The following is a 13,163-nucleotide window of genomic DNA, read 5'->3' as shown; positions in this document are numbered from 1 at the left end:
AACAAAACAAAAATGTGCAGTTTGGGGCCAAAGTGATAGATGTGGGTACAGCATTTGTCATGCATGAGACTGTCTGGGTCTTATCCCCAGCACCCTATATAGTCTCCCTGACCCTGCCAGGAGTGATCCCTGAATACAGAGTCAGAAGTTAGTTCTTAGCAGGGGGTGGGGGTGGGGAGGGGTGGAGGGAAGAAGAAGAAGAAGAAGGAGAGAGAGAGAGAGAGAGAAAGAGAGAGAGAGAGAGAGAGAGAGAGAAGAGGAAGAGGAGAAGAGAGAGAGGAAGAGAAGAAGAGATAGATGCAAATAAATCATGGCATGAATTGAAGAGAAGCAAGTATTAGCTCCACATGGTTGATGTTCGCGGGATTTAGTTTCATTTGCCAGATTTTGAGAAAGAGGCCAGTAGGTAAATGGAGCCGACATGGACTCTACTTCCACTGTCTCCCTCTATGGTCTTTTATCAGGAAAAATGGACATATGTATAAGATTATGCAGATACAAGAAAAGGCTTTCAAACTGTGCATTTTCAGGAACTTAAGGATTTTCTGAACCTTTTCCATGGATCCCTGGGTTCCTAGACCTTACAATGCCCCAGTCTGCAATTTTTGAGTTAAAGGAAGAATTTTAGTTCAGTAACAGTATCTTGATGATTCCCAAGTCTTATAATCTCACCATGGAGGAAGAGGGCCCTTGGGATATTATGGTATTATCTGATACACCAAAAGCGTAAGTGTTTTACTGTAAATTGAGTGAGGACAAGAAATCTCCCATTTATTAGCTCATCTCCAGGGCATAGAATAGATAGTTAGGGCTTTTACAAAATGTTTATCGAATGAACACATGAATGAATGGGAATACATGCTGGAGCCACCACTAGAAACAAAGTGCCTGGACTCTGCAACAACAGGAAAAGAGATGTTGCTCTTGGACCCGGTTTGCTGGTGGACTTCATTTCCCGGCATGCCCCGTCATTGTTTTGTTTTTGTTTTTTAACCTCTATAGATGTTTGTGTATCTTCATTTTTTCTGCATACTCTTTAGGGCTTTTGTGGTGCTAAGTAGTTTCCCTGTTCCGCACTTAATGATCTGGAAGCCATACTTGAGCAATTCTAGAACACTCTTTGTGGTCTATTTCCTCCCCTCAGCACAATGTTGCCATTTAATTTGCTTTTCCCAAGAGAAAAAATCACCTTTGGGACAGTCTTTGCATGCCACAGTTTATGGCTTGTCATGTTTAGCCAATGCAGGAGTAAATGCTAGTGCACAGATTTAGGTCCAAGAGTGTGAATAGTATATGTGGACAGTTTGTCTCTGTACTGCATATATAATAGAATCTGTCTGCATCACTCACATCAAAAGCATGTAGTAACCTAGTCAATGGCAAAATAGATTCATTGGGATCTAGCCTTTGCCAGAGGCTGATTTTTAACCAAAGGATTATCTTGGACTCTTAGCGGTAAGATATATGGTTTTCAAGGATTGTTTAGCCCATGCAAATCTAGTTTTGCTTTGCTTTTTACTTTTCTTGGTACCATTCTTAGTACTATTACCAAAAATCAAGTTTTTAAATATATGGTTATATAAAACAATTAAGTTGTAAGTATGTATATGTCTACTTAAGTATATATTACGGAAATCATTCTCCAATGGTATTCCTGTTGACCATTGTGAATAACTATGAGCTTAGAGTGATAGGGTGAAGCTTTATCTGTCATAATTTGTGATCTGCACTTTTATAACCAAATGCTATCTCTGGAGGAAATTTTTTAAATTTAACTATGTAAAAAAGGTTTCTGCAGTGATTATCTTTGAGTGAGTTGAGGTTTTTGCAAGTTGCTGCATGAATTTGTTGATTTTGCAGGCAGCAGGGAGATCTCACAGGTAGAGGCCCAAAGCTTTATTGGTGATTCTCCTGGCTAGCAGTTTTATATGAGGCCAAGAAAGAGCACAGCAGTGAAGGTGTTGCCTTTCCTATAGCTGATACATGTTCAACCCCTCCCACTGCATATGGTTTCTGGGCCCCCTAGAGCTGTGATGGAGTCTCGGGCCACTCTTATTGAAACTAAAGTGTGGTCCCGGAAAAGGTGCTAACCTCACCTTCTTGAGAGGTAGAGTGTTGGAACATAATCAGCTTTGACTCCAGTTACTTTTAAAGTAGCAGGGCCACTATGTTAAGGTTGGGGAGTTGCAAAATACTATAGTAGAATTGGGGATGTAGCGTCTATTTCGAGTCATTGCTTTGCTTATGGCAGTTGTTCCTTATAAGCAGCTGTTAAAGCAAGAAAGGTGATTTGAAATTACCCACGATTATAGAACATGTAGTGTAACCATTTCTTTTTGATTTCTTTAAAAATAAGTTTCTCGGGGCTGGAGAGATAGCATGGAGGTAAAGCGTTTGCCTTTCATGCAAGAGGTCAGCGGTTCGAATCCCAGCGTCCCATATGGTCCCCTGTGCCTGCCAGGAGCAATTTCTGAGCATGGAGCCAGGAGTTGTAACCCCTGAGCACTGCCGGGTGTGACCCAAAAACCACAAAAAAAAAAAAAAATAAAAAATAAAAATAAAAATAAGTTTCTCTAAAAAAATATTCTCAGGGGCCGGAGAGATAGTACAGGAGTTAAGGCATTTGTCTTGCATGTAGCCGATCCCAATTTGATTCCCAGCACAACCCATGGCCCCTGAGCACAGTCAAGCACAGTCAAGAGCACAGTCACCCAACTGTAAGCACCGTTGGTTTTTGAGCACCAACCACACCCATATATTAAACTTATTTCTTCTAAAAATTAGCTTTGAAAGTATGTCAATAAATACCCTGGAAAGTTCTGTCCATTTTGAAGGACAGTATGTAAGATTTTTTTAATTGAGAAAATGCCTTAAGATGAGAAAAAATAGTTGCTGTGCAGATGCTGGTTTCTAGAGAGGAGTAAGGTCGGTGAGTGCCCTGGTCTGTTCAGTTCATGGGTACAAGTGATCTGCAAGGCCCCAGCCATTGCAGCAGGAGAACTGAAGAACGACATGGAAGATCACTCAGGAGCCACGTTCAGTACCCACTGAGTCAGGGGTGAGCTGGCCATTTGCCGCCAAAGACGGGCAAGTCACATTCCCATCAGAGATGAGACCCAAGAAAGGCTTCGAAGTAGAAAGTTCAGTGTGGGATCCATCGTGTGAGCAGTGAGAGTGGAGAGAGAGTGGGGACTTGATGCTGGAAAGTGTGAAAGGACTGTGGCGAGGTAAGGCTTTACCAGGAGACACTGATCTGGAGCCTGCTAAGAACAACAACAGGGCTGATGAAACAGAGACAAAGAGACCCTTGGATTAGGTGGGCCACCAAAGGAGGAAGGGAAGGAAGGCCTGAGAACCAGGAAAGAGCACACGGGCAGTTTTTGTTTGTTTGGGGCCACACCCAGCATGCACAGAGCTTACTCCTGACTCTGCCCAGTGATCACTAGATGGAGATGGATCACTAGATGGGGGACTAGATGGAGAACGAGGGATGGTACTAGATTCGGCCACATGCACGACAAGTACCCTACCTGCGTACTACTGCTCTGGCACTTTAAAATGTGACTAGAAGGAAAAATGGAAACTGCAGAGCAAAAAAAAAGAAAGAAGGTAGTTTGTTAATTATAGATTGCTCAGAGACTACTTTATTGGGAAGTAGGGTGGGGGAAATTACACCCAGTGTTGCTCTGGGGTCATCCCAGTCAGTACTCAGGGACCACATTTGGTGCCGGAAGTTGAACCATATAACTGAAGCCTCGGTATTATTTTGCTTTATTCCCTGCTTTGAGAAGTTTTAGAGACTGTTGTTAGTTGTGGTTCATGCTTTGCTTTTTGAGCCTTCTTCCTTTATTCAATTCTCCACTTCAGCGATGGTGGGCAGTTAGTTGTCCAAAGGACCCATGTGCACAGTGTGTGTCCGGGCCCAAGTTTAGTCCCTGCCAGCAAGAGGTCTTGATGGCCACTTTGTCAGGTGTTACCTGGTTGACCTCATGGCCAAGGATCACTGGGAGTGACCCTGGGCCTCCTGGCATTTCTGGGGAGGCTACCCTCAAAAGAAAAGAATTTCTTTTTCTCTGTGCCCTGAATGAAAGGAAGAATTCTTGTCTCTAACCTTGGTATTTTATATTGTAATGTGCCTTTTTAAGGATATGTCTTAAAGATAATTTGTGGAATATTTTGTTTCATGTATTGATTTTTTACTAACTGCAGTTCAAAAGTAGATGAGCACACTAAATTATATTTCTGAAATTATATTAAAAAAATTTTAGGCACCATGATTTACAAAACTTAGTTGTTAGGTTTCCTACACCATGGTCTCCACTCGTGTCTACTTCTGTTCATCATTGCCCAGCATCTAACAGTACCTCTGTCATTTCCCTCAACACCCCCTGCATTCACCCATGGTCCATGGCCTCAGCACCCACCACTGTCTCTGTTAAATATGCACCATGTGGACCAACTGGTCCTTTCAGCTGGAAGTGAGCATCCTTTCACTGTTTGAAAATGATTACCACAAGTTTTATTTTGTTTTAGCCTTTGAAAAGGGACTTAAAATATACATGAGACTTTCACCAAAAACATTATACTTAGCTTTAGTCTAATTCATTTAAGGGGGAAAAAAAAACACACCAACTATTAAAGATTCTGGCATTATTCTGGAAACTTGAGTAGAAAGTTAACTTCAGGATTATTGTCTGTGCAGTTGTTAAGCATTGCTTTGCAAAGCAATGGCTAAAATTTGGCTCGAATGTCAGCAACATAAAAATGCAAATGAAAGATTTTATGTTGTTGGTTATAAATGGATTCATTGTCTCTCCAATATATTCTGGAAGCTCCATGAATAAATGCTCTAGCAAGTATCTCAAAAGTTACTACGCCATGCACTGGCTTATAGCAAACATTTAAAATAATTTTGGGGGGGGGGGGGTTTGGGCCATACCCAGCTGTGCTCAGGGGTTTCTCCTGGCTGTCTGCTCAGAAAGAGCTCCTGGCAGGCACGGGGGACCATATGGGACACCGGGATTCGAACCAACCACCTTAGGTCCTGCACCGGCTGCTTGCAGGGCAAACGCCGTTGTGCTATCTCTCCAGCCCCTAAAATAATTTTTTAAGTGTTACATAAAGGCACATTGAAAATTTTTGTGAGCTATGGGGCCAAAATATCTCATTTAGAGAATGTGTAAGCTGCCAGAAAGTCAGAAACTTTTCAGATCCTACTTTCTCTCAGTCCCTCCTGTCCAAGCAACTTTCTGAGTTGGTGCCATGCTCAGCTATTGTCCTCAACAGAGGTAGCCTGGATCTGAGTGGCCCCGTTTTACAACTCCTTTGCTTAGGCTCCATGCGTTAATAACAGTTGGGGCATCGTCTGGCCACTGTGCTTTGTAGATTCTCCAGCTGCCCTTACACAGGATTTGGGGTTTCTTCTGGAAGAGCTTTAGTTTGCTGGGACTCCTGGCCCACATCAGGCTCATGTGGAGTGAGCTTAATGTCCTCATTCAGCTAGAAGTCTTTTGGTGTCCTTTGACTTAGATGAAGGACAGACCTGGAGCCTGCTGAGAGTTCAGTCACCAGAGTAACAAGCATCATTCAGTCCATAGAACCTGTTCCCAGCTCCCCCCTGTACTGCTGCAGCACCTGTGTCCTGGATTCCCAGAGTACTTGGGGAGCAGGACATATTAGCCAGTTGAGTGAAGTTCTTCCAGATAAGTGCTGAGAATGCATGTGGTTGTTGTCCTTTCTTATGCCACCCATGTTGAAGGATGTCTTCGATACCATTTTTTTTTTCTCATAAGGAAAGCTGAAAAAGTCAAAATTCAGAGCAGTGCAACACCTAAGGAAAGTAAATAACATCTAAGGAAACTTGACTTTTTTTTTGCTGGTTTGTTTTTGAGCCACAACCCAGTGACGTTCAGGGGTTACTCCTGACTATGCACTCAGAAATCGGTCCTGGCTCGGGGGACCATATGGGATGCCAAGGATCGAACCCAGGTTCATTCTGGGTTAGTCGCAAGGCAAATACCCTACCGCTGTGCTATCACTCCGGCCTCGACTTTGTCAAGTTTCTAAAATCATCTTGTAGTTAGGCAGTATTTTCTTTTGTAACTTGTCTTCTAGAGAAGAATAACCTGGTTTTATTTTGGAGAGTTTGGCCCATACCCAGTGATGCTCAGGACTTACTTCTGGCTCTGCATTTAGGGAATTACTCCTGGTGGACTTAGGGGACAAATATGGGATGCTAGAGATCAAACCTGGGTGCAAAGCAAGCGCCCTACCTGCCAAACTACTCACTCTGATGGATTGGTTTGGTTTTGATGTGTGATTAAAAGGCTCACAAATATCTATAAGTAGAAATCATTGATTTAGGCATTAAAAATTAACTGGACAGTTAAAGCTCATGTATTCAAGGAAATGAACAGATGCAGAGATCAGATTTGAAAGTAGTAAGTAAAACTCAAAGCAAAGATTCCCCTCCCCGCCCATTGGAAGTGTTCTTCAAAACTTTGTGCCAGGGAAAGGACAATTTTGCATGAAAAAAGTAGTAAGTGACATAGGAAGTAACTTAAATGGAATCGGGTAGCACCTCATCTATACCAGTAGGACTTTGCAAGTTCACAACCTACGTGTGTTGGTGTGTTTAAACTAGCAACTAGGAAATAATGGTTTTAACCATATTGTTTAGAACCTTAGTAGCTACATGGAAGTCTAAGGTCTAATTGTTTGCTGGTGGCTCTGCAGACAATTTGCATTATGGTGATTCTGGTTTGTAAAGCTTATTCTTAACCTTATTGCTAGTTAGATACACAAGGACATATTTTATTATTTTCTCATCTGTAAAACAGTAGTGACATTTAGAGTATTATTGTCAGGATTAAATAGAATAATATACAGGTAGTTCTTGTTTGGTATACCTCCAGATATGCCTTGATTGCAGTTACCACAGTGTAAGTAAACAGCACCAGCTCTCCAATACTAGCTCAAATTTCAGTCTCCATGGTGTATTAACTGTAATTGTATGAAGTATAAGCTTTGTCACTGAACTCAAGCCCATAAATCACTATGTAAATGACAGGTACATATTGTGATTATTGATGGATTGTGATTTTCTGTCAAGGCCTCTTGGTGATTAGTCATTGTGTGTCTGTTAGTCATTTCACGGAGAAACAGCAGAGTGTGGTACATCACCCACCTTATCTCAGGTCTTAAAGCCGCATGACATTTTCCAGCAATGGAGAATCAAAAGAGAATGGGTGAATGAAGTTGGAAGTGCTGCAAAGAGGTGAAAAATGACAAAATGGGTGGACGTGAAATTCAAAGCAAATTTCAGTAGACTTGTGGAAGAAATAGCTGACCCACTGTGGGGATGTTGACAATGGCATAGTATGACAGAAGCTAGATTTGCAGACAGAAGAACTTAGTGAAGGTTGACTTAGCAACATAGACAAGGAAAGACTACAGCAGTTGAGAAGAATTTAAAAAAAGGGTTTTGTGGGGGGTGTTTTTAGTTTTGGGGTCACACCACTATGCTTGTGGTTTACTCCTGGCTCTGTACTCAGGGTTCACTCCTAACAGACGACATGTGGTACTGGGGATAGAACAGATATTGGCTACATTCAAGTCTGTTAGGTGTGTTTCCTCCCCTTGGATGGTGCTAGGAATTAAACTCTGGCTTTCATACATGCAAAATAAATGTTTGCCCATTTAGCCACATCCCTCACATTGACACAGAATTTTAATGTTCCCTGAACAATCCATTTTCCATGAGCTGTTTTGCATTTTCAGATCTTTGGTAATTTTATGATCTTGCACTGTCATTGTGTAGATACATTTAAGTGCTTAAATCTCTCCTGGCTGTGCCTGACTGACTATGCAAGTGATTGGAGTCTGGCTGATGGGAGGTAACATTAACTTAGTGCCTAAGTCCTACGCACATAGGTTCTTAGGATGTTTCGCCCATATTATTTCTCCTGCTTTTCATAGTACTCTGAGGGATATTTGTAGCTTTTTTTTTTTTTTTTTTTTTTAAACAGAGGCTGAGAAAATAAAGGATAAGTTCAGTACTTGCTCAGGGTCACATCTCCACTAAATAAGAAGGCCTGTGTCCTGTGAGCTCTGTGTGGGTCACCTTTCTGGGCCTCTCAAGTTTCTAGTAATAGTTTGAATTTGAGGAGGCTGTCACAGATGTTTAAAAGTAATTAAGAACCTTTCTCTGGATAAATGTCTTTATAGTTAGCCATATAAAACTCCAAAGGTAATTTTGTGGGAAACCCTTTTAAATAGGGTAAAGAAAGCAAGAATATGGGGCTGGGGATTAAGCTCATTTGGGTTTAATTCTGGGCACTGGGAAGTGAAGGTGGGAGGATGGAGACTAATCTTTATAAGTTGGCAGAATTTATTATGTTTCTGTGCTATTGTTTCATTTTTCAGTTTTTTCCCATAATAACTAGCAGTATGGTCCTCATAAATTATTGTTTTATTTTGGGGCCCATACTCAATGGTTCTCAGGGCTTATTCCTGACTCTGCACTCAGGAATCACCTCTTGTGAGCTTGGGAGTCCATCTGGGATGCTGGGGATTGAACCTGGGTCTGTTGGGTATAAGGCAAGTGCCCTACCCACTATGCTATTGCTCTGGCCCTTCATAATGTTAAATGTATTTTTTAATGTTACATAGCCTTGTTTGAGTGACAAGTTATGAGGGAGAGGGAGAGAGGGAGAGAGAGAGGGAGGGAGGAGAGGGAGGAAGAGAGAGAGAGAGAGACAGAGAGACAGAGAGAGAGAGAGAGCGAGGAGAGAGAGAGACAGAGAGAGCGAGGAGAGAGAGAGAGAGAGAGAGAGAGAGAAAGAGAGAGAGAAAGAGAGAGAGAACTTAGAGAGGCACTCCTTGTAAAACCAAACCAACCTGAATTAGTTTTCTGTTTTGGAATAGATTCTCATCATCACTATATTAGTGAACAAAGATTTTAATCTTGCTAATAAAAAACTCTGTTGAGTGTACATTGGTTTTACCACTTCTTTTTTAAGAAAGTTGTTTTATTAAGTATTAAATATTAAATAATGTTGACACTATTTATATATACATATATATACATAAATATATACATAAATAATACAAATAAAAGGCATCCAGATTGGGAAAAGGAAGGAGTCAAACTGTTTCTGTAGAAAATCCTAAGAAACCTGGAGCAAAACTTTCAGAACTCGTAAGTTCAACTAAGTTGCAGGATATAAGACTAGGCAAACCGTAGCTTTATTTTTATTTATTACATTCAAACAAAACAATAGGTGAGCACCATAGTCAGGCATGATTGGTCACAATCACAAGCAGCAGCAAAGAGAAGGGGCAGAGAAGCCCATAAATAGATAAGAGCCAGAGGTTTGAATACATGTTTCTCTACTATGGTTATATGTGAACTGCCATTCAGGCTATGCAAGAAGCATTTTCATGAAAATTGCTCTCTCTCTTTCTCTCTTTCCCTCTCCCTCTCTCCCTTTCTCCCTCTCTCTCCTCTCTCTTCTCTTTCCTCTCTCTCTCTCACTTGCTCTCTCTCGCTCTCTCTCTCTTCCTCATTTCTTTCGTCACACCCAGCAGCACTATCAGATCAGATACTAGGAAGGTCCTTCTGCATGCAAGGCAAGCACCCTACCTCCATGCTATCTCTCTGGCCCCTAGAACAAGGAAATCGTTCAATTAAACTCCTGTATCTAATTGAGAAGCAGGAGGGATGGGGTGGGGCAGATAAGAACCCAAGCTGGAGGATGGTGGGGGTGGTTGGTGTTGCTGGATTGATATTGATTTGATACTGGTGGTTGTGTTAGTGGTTGTTAGTTGGAAGCTGGCTAGATGGTCCAAATGGCTTTGCTGTAAGGACCCTGGCCTCCCTCCTGCCTGTTATCTCTACTAAACCTGTTCTGAGAAAAAAAAAAAAAATCCTGTCTGGCCGGAGTTGTTCCTGCATGGCAACAGCAGGAGCTGAATTCTTTATAGCTAGTGAGGGGACGAAGTGATAGTAGTACAGCAGTGAGGACACTTGCCTTGAACACTGCAACCCAGGCTCAATTCCCGGCATCCCCTATGGTCACCCAGGCACAGCCAGGAGTAATTCCTGTGTGTAGAGCCAGGAGTAATTCCCAAGCATCACCAGGTGTGACCCCAAAACAGCAACAAAAAGGCTAGTGACTATGATGAGTTCAGCATGGCTGAGCTTTGAGTCATTGTTCTTTCTAGATCTCTCCCTTGCTTCCTTCTGAATTCTGCCACCTTTAACCTTTTACTGGGATCTTTCCGGAATACTCCTTAGCTACACCCTTTTCCTGTCACTTTCTTTCCTTCTGCCTTTCAGTAATGAAGTGATTTATTACTTCCTTACAGCACTAACCACCTGCCACACGTAGCTTTTATTCTCACTCCTCCTCTGCAATGAGTCTAGCAGGGGCAGGAGTTTATCTGGTCCCTGTTGTTCAGTGTCTCCCTCCTGGGTCTACAGAGCAGTGGCCGTGGCAAAGTTATTGCTTGGTTTTTATTTTTTTATTTTTTTGTTTATGGTTTTGTTTGGGGGCCACACCCAGCAGTGTTCAGGGTTTTCTCTTGGCTCTGTGCTCAGGGATCACTTTTCTGGTAGGGCTCCAGGGTTTATATGGAATGTAGAGGAGTGAACCCAGGTCCAGCACATGCAAGGCAAATGCCCTCCCTGCTGTAATATGGCTTGGCCCCTAGAATCACTGCTTGTTTGTTAAGTACTGGTTCATTGAACAACTAGATCTTCTGTGCTCCAGGTCAAAGGTAGTACTTCCTTTTTTTTTTTTTTACATGACTCTCATGGGTTTGGTTGCTAGAGCTCAACTCCTGTTACTTACTGTCTTTATTTTGGTACCACCTTTGGCTGCTGTATTATTATTTGTGTTTCCTATCTCTCTGGGTATGGAGATATGCCCTGCTTTCTTACTTTTCTTCATGCCCAGAAAATCTAACATTTAGTAAGAATAGACAAACCAATTCTCACCAAAGCAAAGGGAGGTAGTAGTGGGATGGTAAAAATTGGTTTGTTCCTGCGTATATTTGGAGGGTTGTTCTGATAGAATCTGCTAATGAGTTGATTATAGATCTAAGAGAAGAAGGAATAGCCAGAGATAATATCTAAGATCAGGGGTACAGCTATGCTACTAACTGGGGTGACTATCATCAATGCTCTTCAGTTGTGTGGTTGATGTGCCATTCTGCCAGCCATGTAGGTATGACAGGTATAGAATTAGACATTCTAAATTAGGGCCAGGGGTTAGGGAAAAACACCTTGATTTGGGATCAGGTGGTATGTTGGTTCATTGTAAGGATAGATGCCCCAATAAGATCACTCAGGAAATGAACAGAGTAGCCCACGTTCTCTAACAGTACACCCGTGAACTCAGGATTTAGTGTGTAAGGAGATGGGGCAGGATCAGCAAAGGAGACAAAATAGATTTGATGGTAGGTCCTAGAACGTGGGGTAAGCAGTAAAACCAAAAGAAAACAAACACAGCTGCTGGTGCATAGCTAGCTGAGGTGAGAATTAATCTCTTCAGTCATTAACTCAGGTTCCACATACAAATCAAGCTGCGGCCTATACAAAATTTAGTTGCTACTCAGGGAAACACCCGTATCCATTTGTCATGTACAAGATTGAAGTTTTGACTTTGGCAGATCGGAAAACTTGAAATGTTGATAATAAGTTAATTTGGTTGATTAGTGCCTGTGTTTAATGTAAATTGAAAGCACAGGGAAGTAGAAAGTCTGTCTCGAGTACAGGCGTGGGGAGGGTGAGTAGGGAGGAGAGAGACTTGGGACATTGGTGATGGGAATGTTGCACCGGTGAACATGAATGAAACTCAACTACAATCATATTTGTAGTCAAGGTATCAAAAAGATATCAAAAAAAAAGGCACAGAAAATTACCAATATGAAACACTGATTGAAGATAAATCCCTTTTTGTCTAATTCCCTCTGAAATCAAAGTGAAATTAATATTGCAAGTGATTTGTTTGTTCTGTTAGCCATGCTCATTGTAATCATATTAGCTGTTGTTCCCTTTTTAAATAGTAGGTGTTGCTTTTTTGGGCTACACCCAGAGGTGCTCAGGGATTACTCCTGACTCTGCACTCAGGAAAACACTCCTGGCAGACTGGGGGGGGGGGGGATATGGGATGCCAGGGATTGAACTATGTTGGCCACATGCAAGGCATACACCCTACCCGCTATGTTAAGGTTTTGCTTCCTCATGCCCCCTGCCCCAGCACATGTGGCTTTTTAGTCACATCCCCTTCCCTTTGTTATTATTGTTGGGGGTCACATCCCATGGTGGTGGTGCTAGCACACTTGGTCATGGTGCTTGTCAGGGGTCAGACACTTGGTTGTGGTATTCACTGGGGCTAACAGACTCTAGTTATGGTACCTGAAAATTTGGTTTTGTTGGCAGGGGAATCCCCAACAGTAGTGCCAAGGATTGTGGTCGCATTTAGGTCCTGGTTGGGATCATACCTGCAAGGCGAGTGTCATGCCACTGAGCAGTCCCAGGCTCCTGAATTCTCCTCTTTAAAGGAATGTTTCTTAATATTAGTAGATTAAAATTTGAAAAGAGAATTTTAGGGACCAGAGATATAGTGCAGGAGGTAAAGCACTTGCCTTGCATGCAGCCAACCCCAGTTCAAGTCCCCCAAACCACTTTTAGTTTATTGAGCAGTGCAGGGTATAACCCCAAATGCAGCACCCACAATAAAGAAGAGAAGATCTTTTAATGTCTGTCCCTGTGCTGATTTAGTTCTAGTATAGTGAACATATTTTGGCTTGGCATTCTGAATTAACTCTTCCCGAGTTTGCTGCTCTTCACGCATCAGAATATAAATAATGCCATGACTGCGCAAGGGAAAAACTACATAATAGGAAAACTTGGACATGCGGTGAAAGGAATAGAACTCGGGTGGACTCTTTCATGATGTGAGATATTTTTACAAAGTTTTTCTCTTTTATTCAAATGTTGCTAAGGATTTGAAGCGTTCATTACCAGCTGGACTTGGTCTCTCAGAAACCCAAATTACAACTCATGGCTTTGACAGTACCAAAGAGGGGGTTGTTGACGCAGGAGCATTGCAAGGTAAGTGCCGCATCCTCACACGGCTGGTGTGGAGGACGGGAGA

At 42.1% G+C, this 13,163-nt stretch overlaps 1 protein-coding gene across 2 annotated transcripts in view; it reads left to right on the top strand.

Annotated features, from left to right (window-relative positions):
* Positions 1-13,163, top strand: part of ARFIP1 (ADP ribosylation factor interacting protein 1) — a 96,917-nt gene that overhangs the window by 27,307 nt on the left and 56,447 nt on the right. For both annotated transcript variants that reach the window (XM_049769626.1, XM_049769627.1), the window contains exon 3: positions 13,012-13,120. In XM_049769626.1, the coding sequence (XP_049625583.1) occupies positions 13,012-13,120 (109 nt within the window). The remainder of the gene's footprint in view (positions 1-13,011; positions 13,121-13,163) is intronic.

This window comes from Suncus etruscus, chromosome 3 (assembly GCF_024139225.1).
Source record: "Suncus etruscus isolate mSunEtr1 chromosome 3, mSunEtr1.pri.cur, whole genome shotgun sequence".
NCBI classification, from domain to species: Eukaryota; Metazoa; Chordata; class Mammalia; order Eulipotyphla; family Soricidae; genus Suncus; species Suncus etruscus.
This window is presented reverse-complemented; position numbering and strand designations above follow the sequence as displayed.